We start from the raw sequence: 14,744 nt of genomic DNA, 5'->3' as shown, positions 1-14,744 counted from the left end.
GGTTGGACAGGTCTTGGAGCGACCTACTGTAGTGGAAGGTGTCTCTGCCTGTGGCAGGGGAGTGGAACGAGATGAGTTTTGATGACCACCAAAACCATTTTATGATTTTATGATAATAATCCAATATTTAGCCTCTATTGGTGGTCCAACAATAATTTTGACACTATATTTAAAAGTTAATTATATTGGATTCCCTATAAAAGTAAGACTGGTGCCCAGAACAACACTCCATATACAGATGAATATAATACAGCTGCTCATATGGAACCACCTACACAACAGGGCTGATGTCCATCTGAGGAAAATTCCACTCAGAATATAATGCTCAGAACAACCTCAGCAGGTACAGGAAGTACTGGCCTGCAGGAGCAGGTCTGCTAAAAAGGATGAGGGTTAAAAGTGGGACATAATACTGTGGTTTAAAAAAACCCACCCCAAATTACTAGCAGATGCCTTACTACTCTTTTCTAGCTTGGTTGAGCCTGCTTAAAGAAAAGGGAGATGCTGGCCTGAGTCTCCTGCCTGACCCAGTCTGGATTGGGCTTTGCCAGCTCTCAAAACAAACCCTCTGTAGAAACAATGAACTTTCCTCTGCAGAAACTTCCTTCCACTTTTGGAAAGTCCATTAACATCCAGTTTACTTTAGCCTTAAATAAAACATTAAAAACTCGCCCTCTGCAATACTCCTTGCAGTAAAGAAGAAAACTCCTCTCCAGGTAACTGACTCTCCACTCTCTCCTCTGCCGTGACTACAGGTGGGTGAAGTGCCAGCTGTGCTTATACCCTTTCCTAATTAAAGAGGAACTGGAGGGCACTTGGTTCCCAGGCTGAGCATCTGATGGTGCAGAGAGTAGTGTGGCCATCAGGCCATGCATGGCATCACCCACATGCAATGGCAGAAGAAACCTGTGCTAACCTGGGAATTGGAGTTACACTTCTGGAAATGCCAGTGGTCTGACCTTTGCAAATTGGGATGGGCTGCTTGTTTGATTTAGTGCTTGTCTTGTTTATGAGGCACAGCTGGCTTTCTGCTCTCACTGTGCTTACTGCCTTCAGCTGATGGCTTTGGACAAGTGTCAAAGACACCATAGACTGCCAAGGGTTAGTGCTGAAGTGCTTAATTAAACAAGCCTCTGGGCTGTGGCTATTTGCATGGTAGAAGCACCACAGTAAGGCTCTTTTTCTTTTTTTTTTTCTTCTAAAATTAGTATTGGAAAGTGATTTTAAAATAATGACTTTCGTTCTTGCCTTGCTTTTTGTTTTCACCTACAGGCATTTGGAAATATCACCCATGATGCCCCATGTTTCTTAAACACAAGATGAGGCATGCAAGAACCTGTGAGTTTTGTGCTGCTAAGATGAGCTATCACATTTTTTCAGGAATTTCAGGAATAAGGAACAAGTACAATCACAATGAAAAAAACCCCAAGGTAAACAGAGCTTCTTGAGTAGCCAGTCATGTCTGTGAGACCTGTAAGTCACTTGGGCATTCTGTGTCAAGGCACTGAGGGTCATCAACAGCAGTGTGAAGGCACTGGTATGTCTTCCTCCCAGACTGCATGGGAATGACCTTTTCCTGCCACTGAACTGAGTTATGGTCATTAATTCACATGGTGCATGCCCAAAACAGCCTGTGCCACCCGTACAGGTGGTAAATCCCACCCCAGCACACTGGGCAGCCAGGTATTTCATCATCAAGGTTATTTTGACAAATGCATTAAGCTGGGCTGCACAGACTCCTCACATTCCCTGGGATAAAAAAATAAATGAACGGTGTCAGGTCTGTATTTGCAACCCCCTTCATTGGACAGCCACAGCCCGGGCTCAGCTCAGCCCCCATCACACATGCATGACCTCCAAGTCATCACCTTTCATTCTAGGGGAATCCTGATTTCTAGCAGATGTGAGATTCCTGCCTGCATGTTACTTTTCTCTGTTTTCAGGCTCATTTAAAATATCCTTATAGCCTTGCTATTTTGTCCTTTTAGAAATCAGTGTGAAAAAAGCACCTAACACTCTTGTTGCAGGCAGGTTAAAAAAAAAGACTGATGTTTCAGGTGTGTTTTTCTTCCTCTAGAACAGAGCAGCACTCCATTCCTGGGCTCTGCTCAGCTGGGAATTTGTCTGTTCTTCAACACCAACCACCATCAAACCGTCTTGTGTATAAGGCAAATACATGGGCTTTCCTGGTCTCCAGATGGAGTGATTTCCCTGTGGTTTATTTTGGTCTACTTCAAAAAGTTAACAACAGAAAGAAAATAAATAAAAACCTCTTGCTGTGGAGGGGACTGGGGGGGAGTTTGCAGCAGCCAGGTGGGAGGACACCATGGTGACGGGCTGGAGCTTTGCCCACATTGCAGCTGAAGTGCCTTGTCCCATAGCACTGGGATAGGAGAAAGAAGGGTGAAATGTGAATTGTGGATGTTCCATCCCTGGCAGTGTTTAAGGACAGGTTGGATGAGGCTTGTGGAAGGTGTCCCTGCCCCCACGGTAGGGGTTGGAACTAGAGGAACCTTAAGGTTTCTTCCAACTCAAACCATTCTATGATGATTTAATCCAGAAAAAAAACGTGACTGGTGGTACCTGTTGTATCTATGATGATTTAATCCAGAAAAAAAAAAGTGACTGGTGGTACCTGTTGTGGAAACACATGGCAGGCAGTGTGCACTTCAGGATGTTGAAGGGGAGGCTTGCTGGGCTGGGGGCATGAGCTCTAGTGAACAAGTAACAGCACTGGAAGAGGCAAATCTCTGCTTTGTTTGCCATAACCTAACTGTATTGTAGAGGTTTTGATTCTTTTATTTTTTTTCCCAGTTAGCTCACGCGAAAATGCGCAAAGCAGTGAGTCAGGCAATCAGCGCAGGTTTCAGATGGGATGCAGAGTGGCAGTTGTAATCCAGTACAGAAAACCAGTGCTGCTGCTCACCTTGCAGGATGCACTTCATCAGGATAAGCAGGATTTATCCCCAGGCTTTCTAAGGGTGCAATTATCTGAGCATGAGGTGGTGAGTCACAGAGTACATGGCAGACAGGGAGATCCCTGGGTGCCAGGGGTTCAATGAAGGGCAACAGTTAGTTAGAGGTGCAACCCAAGGGATATTCAACTAAAAGAAAGCCCTGAATGGGGAGTCAAAGGGGGGTCATAGTGAAAAAAATATGCAGACATCATGGCATGCCCACGTCTGTGACTAATGACTGGGTTATTGCTCACATCGCCCCCAACCTCAGAGTTCCTGTTCTTTTTGTTGACCTGCTGTAGGGTCATACAGGGGATTAACCATCTCTCCTTACAGAGTTGAGATCTTGACCTTTTTATCCGTTGTATACAGCACCCAGCACACTACCAGGCACTCCAGTAATTAACACCTAATCATGGTATAAATCAAGTAAATAAGTACCTGTCAACAGGTCCTCAGGACTGGTGTTCCTCTGTGGCAAAACTGTGTTCATGGAGGTCAACACAGCCAAATGGCCCAATTCCTTCAAGGCAAACTCTTTTTCAGTAGTCCCCTCATGAAGCTCGTGAAGCTCCTTTTGCAGGTGGGACCAAGTCACACTGCCAGTTCCCATCTCCCACCCATCCTGCAGGTAGGCCCACTGAAATATTTTGTGACTTTTCTTGAATTTTTTGACAGGTGAAAAAAAAGTTAAAATCAAAGTATTAAATGATATGAACATGTTAATTGTATCAGATTCCAAATTAAGGCACTCATGGCTTTTCTTTTCATTTTAAAAGTGTATGGTTTCTAAACTGTCACCGAAGTGCATAGCTAAAGATGTTCAGTAAAAATTCTTACTCATTAGGAAGTGAAAATATTGAGGGAATTACTAAGGCAAAACAGTATTTCTACCATATTGCTGTTTAACGGCAATGATGAATGACAAATGCATCTGATCTTGACACTGGAGTCTTAGCAGCAACCAGGGACTATTTTTTCCACGATTCTAATGTTAGAACACCCAGCTGACATATGAGTGTACAGGATAATGAAAAAGTCATTAATTCCATTTAGATTAATTTCAATTATTCACCATGTTTAATTAATAATTTATTAACTAGGAATTAAGTGTCAATTGGTGGAGAACACAAAGGGAGTGGGAAAGAAACTGCCCACAAGGAAATGTAGTCTCTTTTTGACAGAGTTGAAAGACAAAAATGAGTTTAAACAATTTTTTGAGTATATATAAAATTTCTGTGTCATAAAAAAAAATAAAATCCGAGTAACAAATGTGCAGCACTTTAATGTCAGATTTGACTGTCATTGGAACTGTTCACAAGTAGTGTGGACAATCTAAGTTGTACTTCATTTTCTAAGTATGATATATAACCATTAGGATAATTTAGAAAAAACACATCACCAGAACTTGGGCTGAAGAGGGAAGAGAGGGAACATCTTTGGAAGGTCCAAGTGGGATTCTTCAAGTGAACGCTATTCCAATATTTTGCAACAAACAGGAAGAAGTGAGGTCTGTTACACATCTTTCACAGCCTATATATAAATCAGCTTCAAGAATATTTACCTGAACAGATATATACAATTTTTGTTTTAAATATTCTTAAAAAAGTAATATTTGCTTGATCTATGACACAATGAACGTCTACAGGGAAAACTTACCATAGGCTTAATAAAATACTCAAGAAGTCATAAAAGATAACACGAGAGCAGTGTTTGGCCTTGGTAAAACACATTTAGGATGGTTGCAATGGATTGATACAACTTTGTTCAAGAAAGGAGTTGTGCATATTTAAAGGTACTTACAAAGCTGGTCATCTCCTTTCCTTGACATGGGTATGTTTCCTAATGGGATGAGTAGAAAATCATGGACACCATGCATTGCTAAAGGAAGGCTATGCCCATCTGTTTCACATGTCTGTGTTGCAATGATGTAAGAGTCTCTTCTAACCCCTATGGCTCATAAGTGAAAGAGATGTAGGATTCAGCCTATGGGTGTTGAAGGGCAATTTCAAGGACTCCACGTTTAATGAATTCATAGGATTCAGCTTCCCTTCTTCGTCTGTCGGAACAGATTTCTATATTCTCTATTGAACTGAAATGGTTTAAAATACTTCAGGTCTACAGCCATGCTAAAATGCTGCTCTTCTGGTAAAGTTTAACATTTAAAGCAAAGATTACCAGTGTTAGTCTGCATCCTTCCCATTTAAAATCCCTCTGTGTGTGTTGTGAAATGGGCAACTTTAAGCATCTGTGGATGAAAAGAATTACCACACCACTACCTATCACTGGATGTGTTCAGCAGCAGCTTTCGTACAAACTCTGGGCAACAAGGTCATTGGCAAACTGAGCTGGATCTTTCCAAAGGCCAATGGGTGGCTCTGATGCTACTGCTACTTACCTTCAAAGAGAGTTTTCACCCACCTCAAAACCAAATTTTTCAAGTGACACATGGGATACAACTTCCTGGATGTGCCTGTTCATGGTGGCACTGCTGCTCACCTGGCTTTGCAAGCCATAGCTGCTTTTGCCCTCATCACTTCATGGTGATGGATATAGAAAGTTACAAAAATGCAACTAGAAAAGTTTTCATATCTTCCAAGTATGCAAATGGCTGTATGATTTTATGGGAACTTAACTGAAATTTCTCAATTCCAGCTGTTGCATTCCTGGATAATTCAGCTGCTTTTACATGAATGTCTTTGCTCATAACTTAAAGATAATTGACTATAAACAAGTGTACTATAAACACAAAGGGGGAAAATCATGAAGAAAAAGTGTTTCTTGGTATTTCTGAAAAAAATAGACAAATTAAGGCTATAACTAGAAAATGAGTGAACTTTCTATTAAAAATAACCTCTGTCATTGTAACTGTTATTTTACAAAGAAACAAGTGACTTCAGTGCTACTAAATATTTAATGAGAAAGACCAATGATTTCTAGAAGTGTTGCTGTCTCCTATGGGAATAACTGTAACTAGTTCTCTGCCCCCAAAGAGCAGATTTTGCATATTGTGCCCAAACTGACTGCACTCACGAGCTGCTGAGAGACCAATGCCACCTTCTCAACAAAACTGTTTACAAACTCTGACCCCCCCGCCGTGTTTCCTGGCTTTTGCCCAGGCCTGGATGGGTAATGGCCTGGATATTTCATGGCAAATTTCTCAAATACAATCACACAAATATGCATTGGAAGAGGGGGGACTCATCCCATTGCCTTCAGTAAGACCAAGAGCAAAATTAAGCGCAGAAGCAAGCGAGCTGACAGTTACTATTTCTGTGATGCCTCCTTCTGAAATCACATCTGTGAATCCTCCCAAAGCCATCCTGCAGAGAAAACTGATCAGTTTTCATTAAATTGTCCTCCTAGGTTTCTCTGGGTTGAAAACTGCTCTGACGCTTAATTTCTCTCATCATCTAAAGGTGACTGTTCACCGCAGTCGTCACTGCTGCAATCTCCCTGTACCAGGGTGGGGTCGTCAGCGCAGCCAACAGGCAAAGGGATACAGGGAAGAAACTGATGGCTTGGACATAACATAAAAGCTCCTCAGTATGGAAAGTCAAAATCTGTTTTGTTCTACAGAATCACTACGTTTCGTGGCTTATACAATATCTCAGGGGAGATATTATTCGCTTCCCAGCATTTTTCTCATAACCACAAATCATACCCCCAAATAAAAAATATCCCTTCAAAACCACTTCCTATTAGCAGAGCATACCTTATATTATAAAACTTGCAAGTCGACCAGTGTTGTACCATGAAGCCTATACAGGGTTTTTTGTATTTTTTTCTTTTTTTTTCCCAGTGTAAAAATATACAATGCTACTGCTCATTTGTTGCAGCGTAAAGGTCCAACTGGTCCTTGCCTGCTGAAGGCTCCACTGCTACTGCCCTTTCATACCTCCCCAACCCAGACCACTGTGTTACCCCTCCTTATACCTGAAACCTCACAGCGTAATGTATTTTGCCTCCCGTTTATAACAAACAATGAATCTTTAGCTGGTGTAATGAGATACTGTCCAAATAATCCACTGTCTTTAATAATTCTGTTGTAGCTGCTCCAGGGCCAGTCTTTGGATGTGATAGGGTCCTTTAAATTCTTCAGTACATTCATTTTCCCCGTTGACAGCTCTACAAAAAGCACATCTGTTTGCAAATGTGAAGTAGCATATATATAGTACTGATTGCCTTCAGTAAAAGAGGGCTGAAATGTCAGATCAGATACATGTATGTTTGTTTGTAAGTCATAAATCAACTTGATTTCTCCTCGGACTGTTAGAGCCTGGACTCTGATCCTGCCACTGTCTTCATCCGCGCTAACCAAGTAGCGCCCGTCGGGTGAGACATGAGGTGTGCCCGACACGTCGCCGTTGGGGCCGATGACGGTGTCAGTAACACTGTCAATGATGAGCTGCAGTGATGCGGCCACAGAATGATTCCTCCTGCACTGGACAAAGAAGTACCCGCCCAGGTGGGTGTACACCATGGTCTGTGGCACGCAGCTGTAGCTTTTGAAGCTGAGAGTCTTGATGTGGGTCACAGTTTCCAGGTCAATTTTGTGAACTGCTGATTTCGATTTGTTAAAGATGAAACCAAACCTAAAATAGAAAACAAGACACTGAAGTCACCTCTGGAGACATGATGACATGCCTGAGCAAGGATAAAAGTCAGCAGAACTGGGAAACCCTATCCTGTTGGTTTTGGAAGAGTATGCAATAATGCTGTCTCTTTTCTGTAAGAACTCTCTTGTTGTAGTGCTTCTAAAACATCTCAAAAGGAGGAATATATTTCAGTTAAAATTAATGATCTGATCCTACAAGTTTGAATATGTGCTCAGGTATTTGAATCTTCAAGAACTGAAATCTTTTTTTGGGAAGACCAATTTACTACAGGAGTGATATTAAGGTTTTGGTGTTCTATCAGCTACTATTGACCATTGACCATTAACGTGTCTCAGGTCTACAGTGATGTAATCCAGTACATACTCAAGCCTTCTTCAATCCCAAAATAGAAAAGCATTCAAACTAAAGCATATCACTGCCAGGCTGGGACCAGAGAGCAACTCAGTATAACATTCATATATAATCTATATCTATATATCTGTGTATAATATGATATATAACCATTGAATGAAGACCATGTCCAACCTCATCTCTTTGATGGTTCCTGTGATGTGTGTTTGGTACTCGTGGTGCATGGGGACCACTGCAGGAGCTGGCAAGGCTGAGGTGCAGAGCAGACTGTCAGCCCAGGGAAGGTTTAAAACATTTCATGAGCAATATAACCAGGGTGCCCTGAAGACAAGGGGTCTTTGTTTTCTATCTCAAGACAGGGTGGAAAACAGTGAGCAGAGAATAAATGTTCTGTAAAAAATATATGCTGCAGCACATCTGACCTTTGCTGAAGACAAGAAAAGGTCAAGAATAGCCAAGAAAGGTTTCTGCTTAATTTGAGATGGAGCCTATAGAAACAGCCTGTTTGTGTTCCCCTGGATTCACAGGTCACTGACACTGACTTACAAAAACTAATTTTACATCGAGTATCTTTTCATCCATTCAATGCAGACAGAAGGAAATGAAGTGAGTGCTTAGTGTTATATTTCTTCCCCAAAAGAAGTAAAATTGCCTTGTGAAATGTGGAGGACAACATGCTTGTGTGCGGATAATATATATTTTGCTTAAAACACTGGGTTTCTTTCTTTAATCTTAATCCATCTGTCTATGAGACACTCAGCAATGATTTCACTTCTAAAGAATGAGCCAATGTAGTGTATGATCCCATGAAAATCACTGGGCTAAGCCTTTCATTTTCCCATTATACTCACATCCATTAGAGGCTTCACAAAATATCTGCAGCGGAGAGTTGTAGTGCACTGTGTGTGGGGAAATTGGATATGACACTTGTATTTCTCCTGGATGAATGCATTTTAAGTACACTTTAAAAAGTGCTTTCCCTTACAGCATTTTTTTTCCCCAAGACTTCCTTAATACTTGGCCAAATGCCTGAAGAAGTCAAAAAATGGTTCTTATCATAAACTTTCATTTAAAGAAGTGGGTCAGGATGTATTTTATGTGCCCACAGCTGCAGATGAGGCGCAGCCCTTGCATGAAATCTGTGATGTGAAATCTCAAAGCAAACCTTGCACTTAGAGAGTTTTTAATAGACAACAATCTACCCTGGGAACTAATAAAAATGGATACATTTCTAGATATCCATCTGAAATAAGAGGCAGCTGAAATACGTATGCAGAGACATTTGCATACAAATATTTTTTGCCTCACAGAAGAGATTGCTTAAATATTCACCTTCCTGGGAAATGCTGGTATTGCCATTTATTGTTTCTGAGTGGAAAATTTAGAACATGATCTCAATGAGTCTCATTAGACTACAAGCAATTATTTTTCTGTGCTCAGGGTGAGAGAGAACGGACAAAGAACTGGCCCTGAACAAATGCAATAGGAAATCAGGCACAGCATTTGCAGCTTCGTGCATGGAAAACTATAGACAATAATCTACATTTAATATTTCTTATGGAAGATCATCTGTACACAGCCAACTAATCACACTGAAGCAAAGAGACAGCTAAACAAACAAACAAAAGAGTAACTGTTCCACCTTCCTGTCTTTAACCCAATCCACACCTTCTCAGCTCAAGTGTTAACATTCAGCAGAGTCATCTACCTCCTGGCACTACGATCTGTCATCATGAAATTTTGAAAGAAAATTGGAAAAATGAAGTAGAGGGAAATTATGAATGACAGCCATGAGGTATGTATCATTATTTGATGTTTCAGGAAGCAAAGTTATTTATTTTGGAACAGATTCAACATATAATCACTTAAGTGTGACCCCCCTATCCCAGTGCTCTCTGCAGAAAACCTAAGACTACTGTAAGGAGACAGATTATGGCTTTTTGAGTGTTTAACTTAGTTAAGCTATATAGGGGACAGAAGATGGTTACACAGTTGTTATAACGTCATAAGAATTGTATAAGTTACTGTGCAGTTATCATCAATTTTGATAATGTTAATGGGAGGCTTCTTGTGCCTGCTGGGAAGCAGCCAGTATTACTCCAAGTTATTAGTATGTTAGTTACACAACCTCATTAACCACTACATCACATTAACATTCAAAACTGATGGTTCATGGAGGTTTGTTTTTGATTTTTTTTTTAATGTGCAGTGCATATCATTTTTCTGCTCAAACCATAGGACCCATGTGGAGAACTAATACTTGAAGAAGTGGGAAACACAGGAAAGAACCATGCCTTATGCTTCAGGCACAGTACACTTTTACCACTTCTGGCAATAAATCCTTGACACAGGTTTCTGCCCAGGTCCATAAAGTGGTTTTGAGGCAAGGAAAGCAATTTTCAGGCCAGCAAATTCAGGCAGGGTAGTGTGTCATAAGCTGCAAGGAGGGATGGCTGACCAAGGTGAGGTTTTAATGTCTATGCACGGTCTAAGGGAAGTCCAGGCTTGTTTCTTGCTGTTTTATTGATTAGCTGAATAACTATTGGCAATTTGCTCAACCGCATCTCCATTTTGCATGTGAAAAAGGGGATAAAAGCAGTTAGCTTCATCAAAAATCAATTAATTCTTTCATATTTGTGAAATACTGTAAGGCTATGAGAAGGGAGCAGCATGGTCACTGCTACTATTCATTAAGAAAATTTCTTACCTGACATGATTAATAATAAGATTTGTAGGTGGTATAAAAAAATCATCCACTCCTTCAAACGGTGTGCGGATAACATGCAGATCTTCCCCTGTGCTTGCCTCTGGTATTACCTACAATAAATACACACAAGGTTGAGTACAGGATAAGCAGTGAGTAAGGCAGAAAGGTAAATACAGATTACAGCCATGCACGGTACCGAGTGGCTCTTTCCAGGGTTGCAGTAGACTCAAATCGATTAATGGCTTCAAAATACTGTTTGGTGTAGCTGTCTTGAAAAGGTGTGCTAATAAATAGTATTTGAGGCTTGACATTTGTAAGGTAAGTACACAGCTTGACTTTCATAAGTTGTTTACATCTCGAGAAAGCGCAGTCATGCAGGAGCTGAAAGCAGTATGACAACACTAGGACCATAATAATTTATCCCTCACTGTCTAAAGTAAATATTTATGTCATGGTCATATTTATTAATCTCACTTAAATGCACAGGGATAATTTACCAGCTTGAAGGTTCAAACACTAACTTACAGCAGTTAAGTATCACTTTGAAGGAGAAAAATTGTTCCTCACCCTATAACAACATATAAAGTTCAGGGAGGAGCAGAGTAGGGCCCTTTGGCTGTCCCCCTGTCCTGTCCTCCAGCACAGCACACATCTCCATGGCCAGAGGAAATCAGCTCCTCCACTGCTCCAGAAAGGAGAAGTTTTCAATAATTAAAATGTTAAATACTGAAATTGTTTGCTGGGTTCAAGATGACTTTAGTCCATTCATTAGGACCTTCTGCTGCTCTAATGTGCAACAGTCGTTGCTTTGAATTTACAGCTACATAATTCATTAAAGAGATGCTAAATCCCTAAAAGGTTTAGTTCAGACAGCTGTTCTGGTCATGCCATTTAGATTTCTTCCAATTAGATTGCTCAAGAAGGATGCCCACCCTTGCACAGTGCTTTCAAGAGGCCAGACATTTGCTTCCCACACGTCAGTAATGGCCAAACAACAGAATCCCATTAGTTGGTTGAACGGGTGGTTTGATAAATCCCTGACTTCCAGAGAATGAGTGGAAATTTAGATCAACCTCTGCGGCAGCATCTTTGTTAAAAAAAATGTATTTTGTTCCATGTCTGCAACTAATCACTGCAGGTTTTAAGAGGAACTCTACCAAATTAGTCACTGTCCACCTTTTGGGAAAGAAGGTCAGAAAAATAAAAGATCTGCTTATGCTGATGCTAATCTCAGCTCTACATGTGTAACTGCACTTCATAAAGATAACAAAAAGGACTATCTGAGAGCTGGAGCCTTCTAACAAGTTTCCAGCTGTGCAGATGGTGTGCTCTTCTTAATAATGACATGCTTGTGCCATCTCTTCTTTAATTACAGAAACCTCTCACAGCTGGATGGAAGAAATTAAGTCAGAAAGGGTAAAGAGAGCCCATTTTGTCTCCTTATACCCTGCACAAGAAACCACTCATACCCAGGTGAGACAACCCGGTGGCATTGCCTTATAAACCTTCATTTATTTGCCCTCATTCTGGTTTTGGTGCCTTTTCCTGAAATTATCCATGATGAATAGATGGTCTAGTCTTTATTACTGACAGTTTGCAGTCGTAATCTTGGATGAATCTTGTGGCTGGGGGGGTTGGCTCATCCCATCTTCATAAGGCAGCATCTCCAGGAAAGTTTTCGGCAACACCACAACTAAAGCAGACTCCAGATTTGTAGGTTTTTAGAAAGCACAGCCACCCTTCTTCTCTACCTGCTGGGGAATTCTTTAGTGTAGGCTTAGCAGCAAACATTTCTGGCAGAAGGAATACTCACATGACACCTATATTTCCAGAAAGTTTGGGCAGCAACTGCCAGAAAATAACTACTAGTGCTGAGCATAGTGAGCACCAAGGACCTCAGTGGCACCTCTTCAGTGGAGTCACTGACACCCAACAACAGAATTTGTCCCTGAGGTTTTACTTTTGCTGTTTATGTTTGGTTTGGTTTTTTTTCATCCCCTAGAGAACTCCTTTTAGCATTTTACTGTGAGAATTATAGAATTGCAGGACCATTAAGGTTGGAAAATCCTTCTAAGATTATCAAGTCAAGTCCAACCATTCCCCTGGCACTTTCAGGCCCACCACTAATCCATACCCCCAAGTGCAACATTTACACATCTTTTCAAGTGACTCCACCACCACCCTGGGCAGTCTGTTCCAGAGCTTGACAACCCTTTCAGTAAAGAGATTTTTCCTAATATCCAACCTAAACCTGCCCTGGCACAACTTGAGGTCATTTCCTCTTGTCCAATCACTTATTATTATGTCACCATTACCTTACCCCCATCTGACTTCAGCCTCCCTTCAGGGAGTTGCAGAGTGGTAAGGTCTCCCTGAGCCTCCTTTTCTCCAGGCTGAGCTCATCCAGTTCCCTCAGCCACTCCTCATCAGACTTGTGCTACAGACCCTTCCACAGCTCTGTTGCCCTTCTCTGGACATGCTACAGCTCCCTGATATCTGTCTTGTAGTGAGAGGCCCAAAACTGAACCCAGGATTTGAGGTGCCTCACCAGTGCCATGGAGCACAGCAGGCTCATCCTGCTCACAGCCAGCTGCCAGCCCTTGCTGTATGACTTTATGGCACTTGGCTCTGTCATCAGCCTTAAAACAAAACAGACCTTGGCACAAAACAGCCCTGCTGCCAGCCTGCAGCACAGTCATTGCTCAAAAACAAATTAAACAGCAGGAAAAATATGTGAGGATGGACCGAGGAGGGATGAATAAAACACACTGGATATGCAAATGAAACAGCAGCTTTATATCCAGAACATTAAATGCTGTTAATTACCTGCAACCCACCAGCCACAAACATGCCACCAGTGATGCTGAGCCCAGGAAGAGCAAAGGCTCCAGCATGTAAGGACTTACCTGCAGTGTGGGTGAGGATTTCCTCATGTCCCCCCAGCTGAGCACCCACACTTGGTCATGGGACTTGTCATAATGTAATTTGGTTGGTAATGGGTCCACATCCAGGGTCTTAGAAAAAAACAGAGATAGTTTACACAGTGCACAAATACTAGATTAGTTCACTGCTGACACTCCCATGCACCACTGTTACACTCACTGTGCAGCTTTGTCTTCAAATCGATTGGGGCATCAGGAGCAGTAGAAATATTTGGCTGTTTGGTGCCATTTTCTGAGTAGACTTCACTCCATCTTACACTGTTACTCATAGCCAGTAGATCAGGGTCAATTTCTGCTTGAATTGTACCCACACCAGCTCATTCTTCCCAACATGCTTATAACCCAGGTCAGGCAGCTTAGCAGAAATTCATCCCAGCATTATTTTGCCACAATCACTGCAAACTCAGCTGCCACTCTGAGACTATGATCTCCAACCCACAGAGGAGTATTTTCCTGCCATTGAGGTTACAGAACAGTGAACAGTGTGACCCTGCTGGTGAAAACAACACAGGCCCAGCTTTTAGTGATGTCAGCAGATCCATTGGGCAAAGATCTAATTTTTTGTCCCATATCAAGTCTTTTGCCATCAGTGAATAATGTGTTGACTTGTAAGTACCTGTATGGCTTTCTGAGTCTGGATATCAATTATCATTACTCTGTTCTGCTTAGGCTGCGTCACATAAATGTACTTGTCTCTGACATTGACTGCTGAAGCCCAGAGGCAGGACTGAGTGGCTTCACCTTCCACTCTAGGACAGATCTCCTCCTGAGGGGGAAAAAAAGAGAAAAGTTTTAATTTCTACAAGTTCAGGGCCTGGAGCCTTGAAAACCATAGGAAAAAATCCCTGGGGATTCTGTTAGGATGATATTTCCCCCCCCTTTCTTTCCTGAAAAACATGAAGCAATTAATTTATCAGGTACCACACTACAGCCTGACTCTATGCAGTGATGTTAAACATCTGGACCTCCTGCAAACTGACTTTGAATTTAAATAACCACACAGCCTATGGATCCATCCTTTGAGGCACGCCGTGTTTCATCAAGACTTGCAGTGTGGTCAGCATTTATTAGGAACAGAAACATCACTCTGTGCTTTGAAAAAACAATGATTTACATTAATAGAATCACTGCTTTATATTTTCTATTAAGTATTTCCTGTGCAGGAGAG

The 14,744-nt window shown here is 41.6% G+C and overlaps 1 protein-coding gene across 1 annotated transcript in view; it reads right to left on the bottom strand.

The window, feature by feature from the left end:
* Positions 1 to 6,760: 6,760 nt before the first annotated feature.
* The window catches only part of FSTL4 (follistatin-like 4), a gene marked incomplete at its 5' end in the record, with an annotated part of 37,588 nt that continues 29,604 nt past the window's right edge, over positions 6,761 to 14,744 (bottom strand). The window contains 4 exons of the mRNA XM_009084442.1: positions 6,761 to 7,552; positions 10,635 to 10,744; positions 13,541 to 13,648; positions 14,193 to 14,342. Of these exons, the coding sequence (XP_009082690.1) occupies positions 6,850 to 7,552; positions 10,635 to 10,744; positions 13,541 to 13,648; positions 14,193 to 14,342 (1,071 nt within the window). The remainder of the gene's footprint in view (positions 7,553 to 10,634; positions 10,745 to 13,540; positions 13,649 to 14,192; positions 14,343 to 14,744) is intronic.

Source organism: Acanthisitta chloris, unplaced genomic scaffold (assembly GCF_000695815.1).
Source record: "Acanthisitta chloris isolate BGI_N310 unplaced genomic scaffold, ASM69581v1 scaffold17961, whole genome shotgun sequence".
Lineage (NCBI taxonomy): Eukaryota > Metazoa > Chordata > Aves > Passeriformes > Acanthisittidae > Acanthisitta > Acanthisitta chloris.
This window is presented reverse-complemented; position numbering and strand designations above follow the sequence as displayed.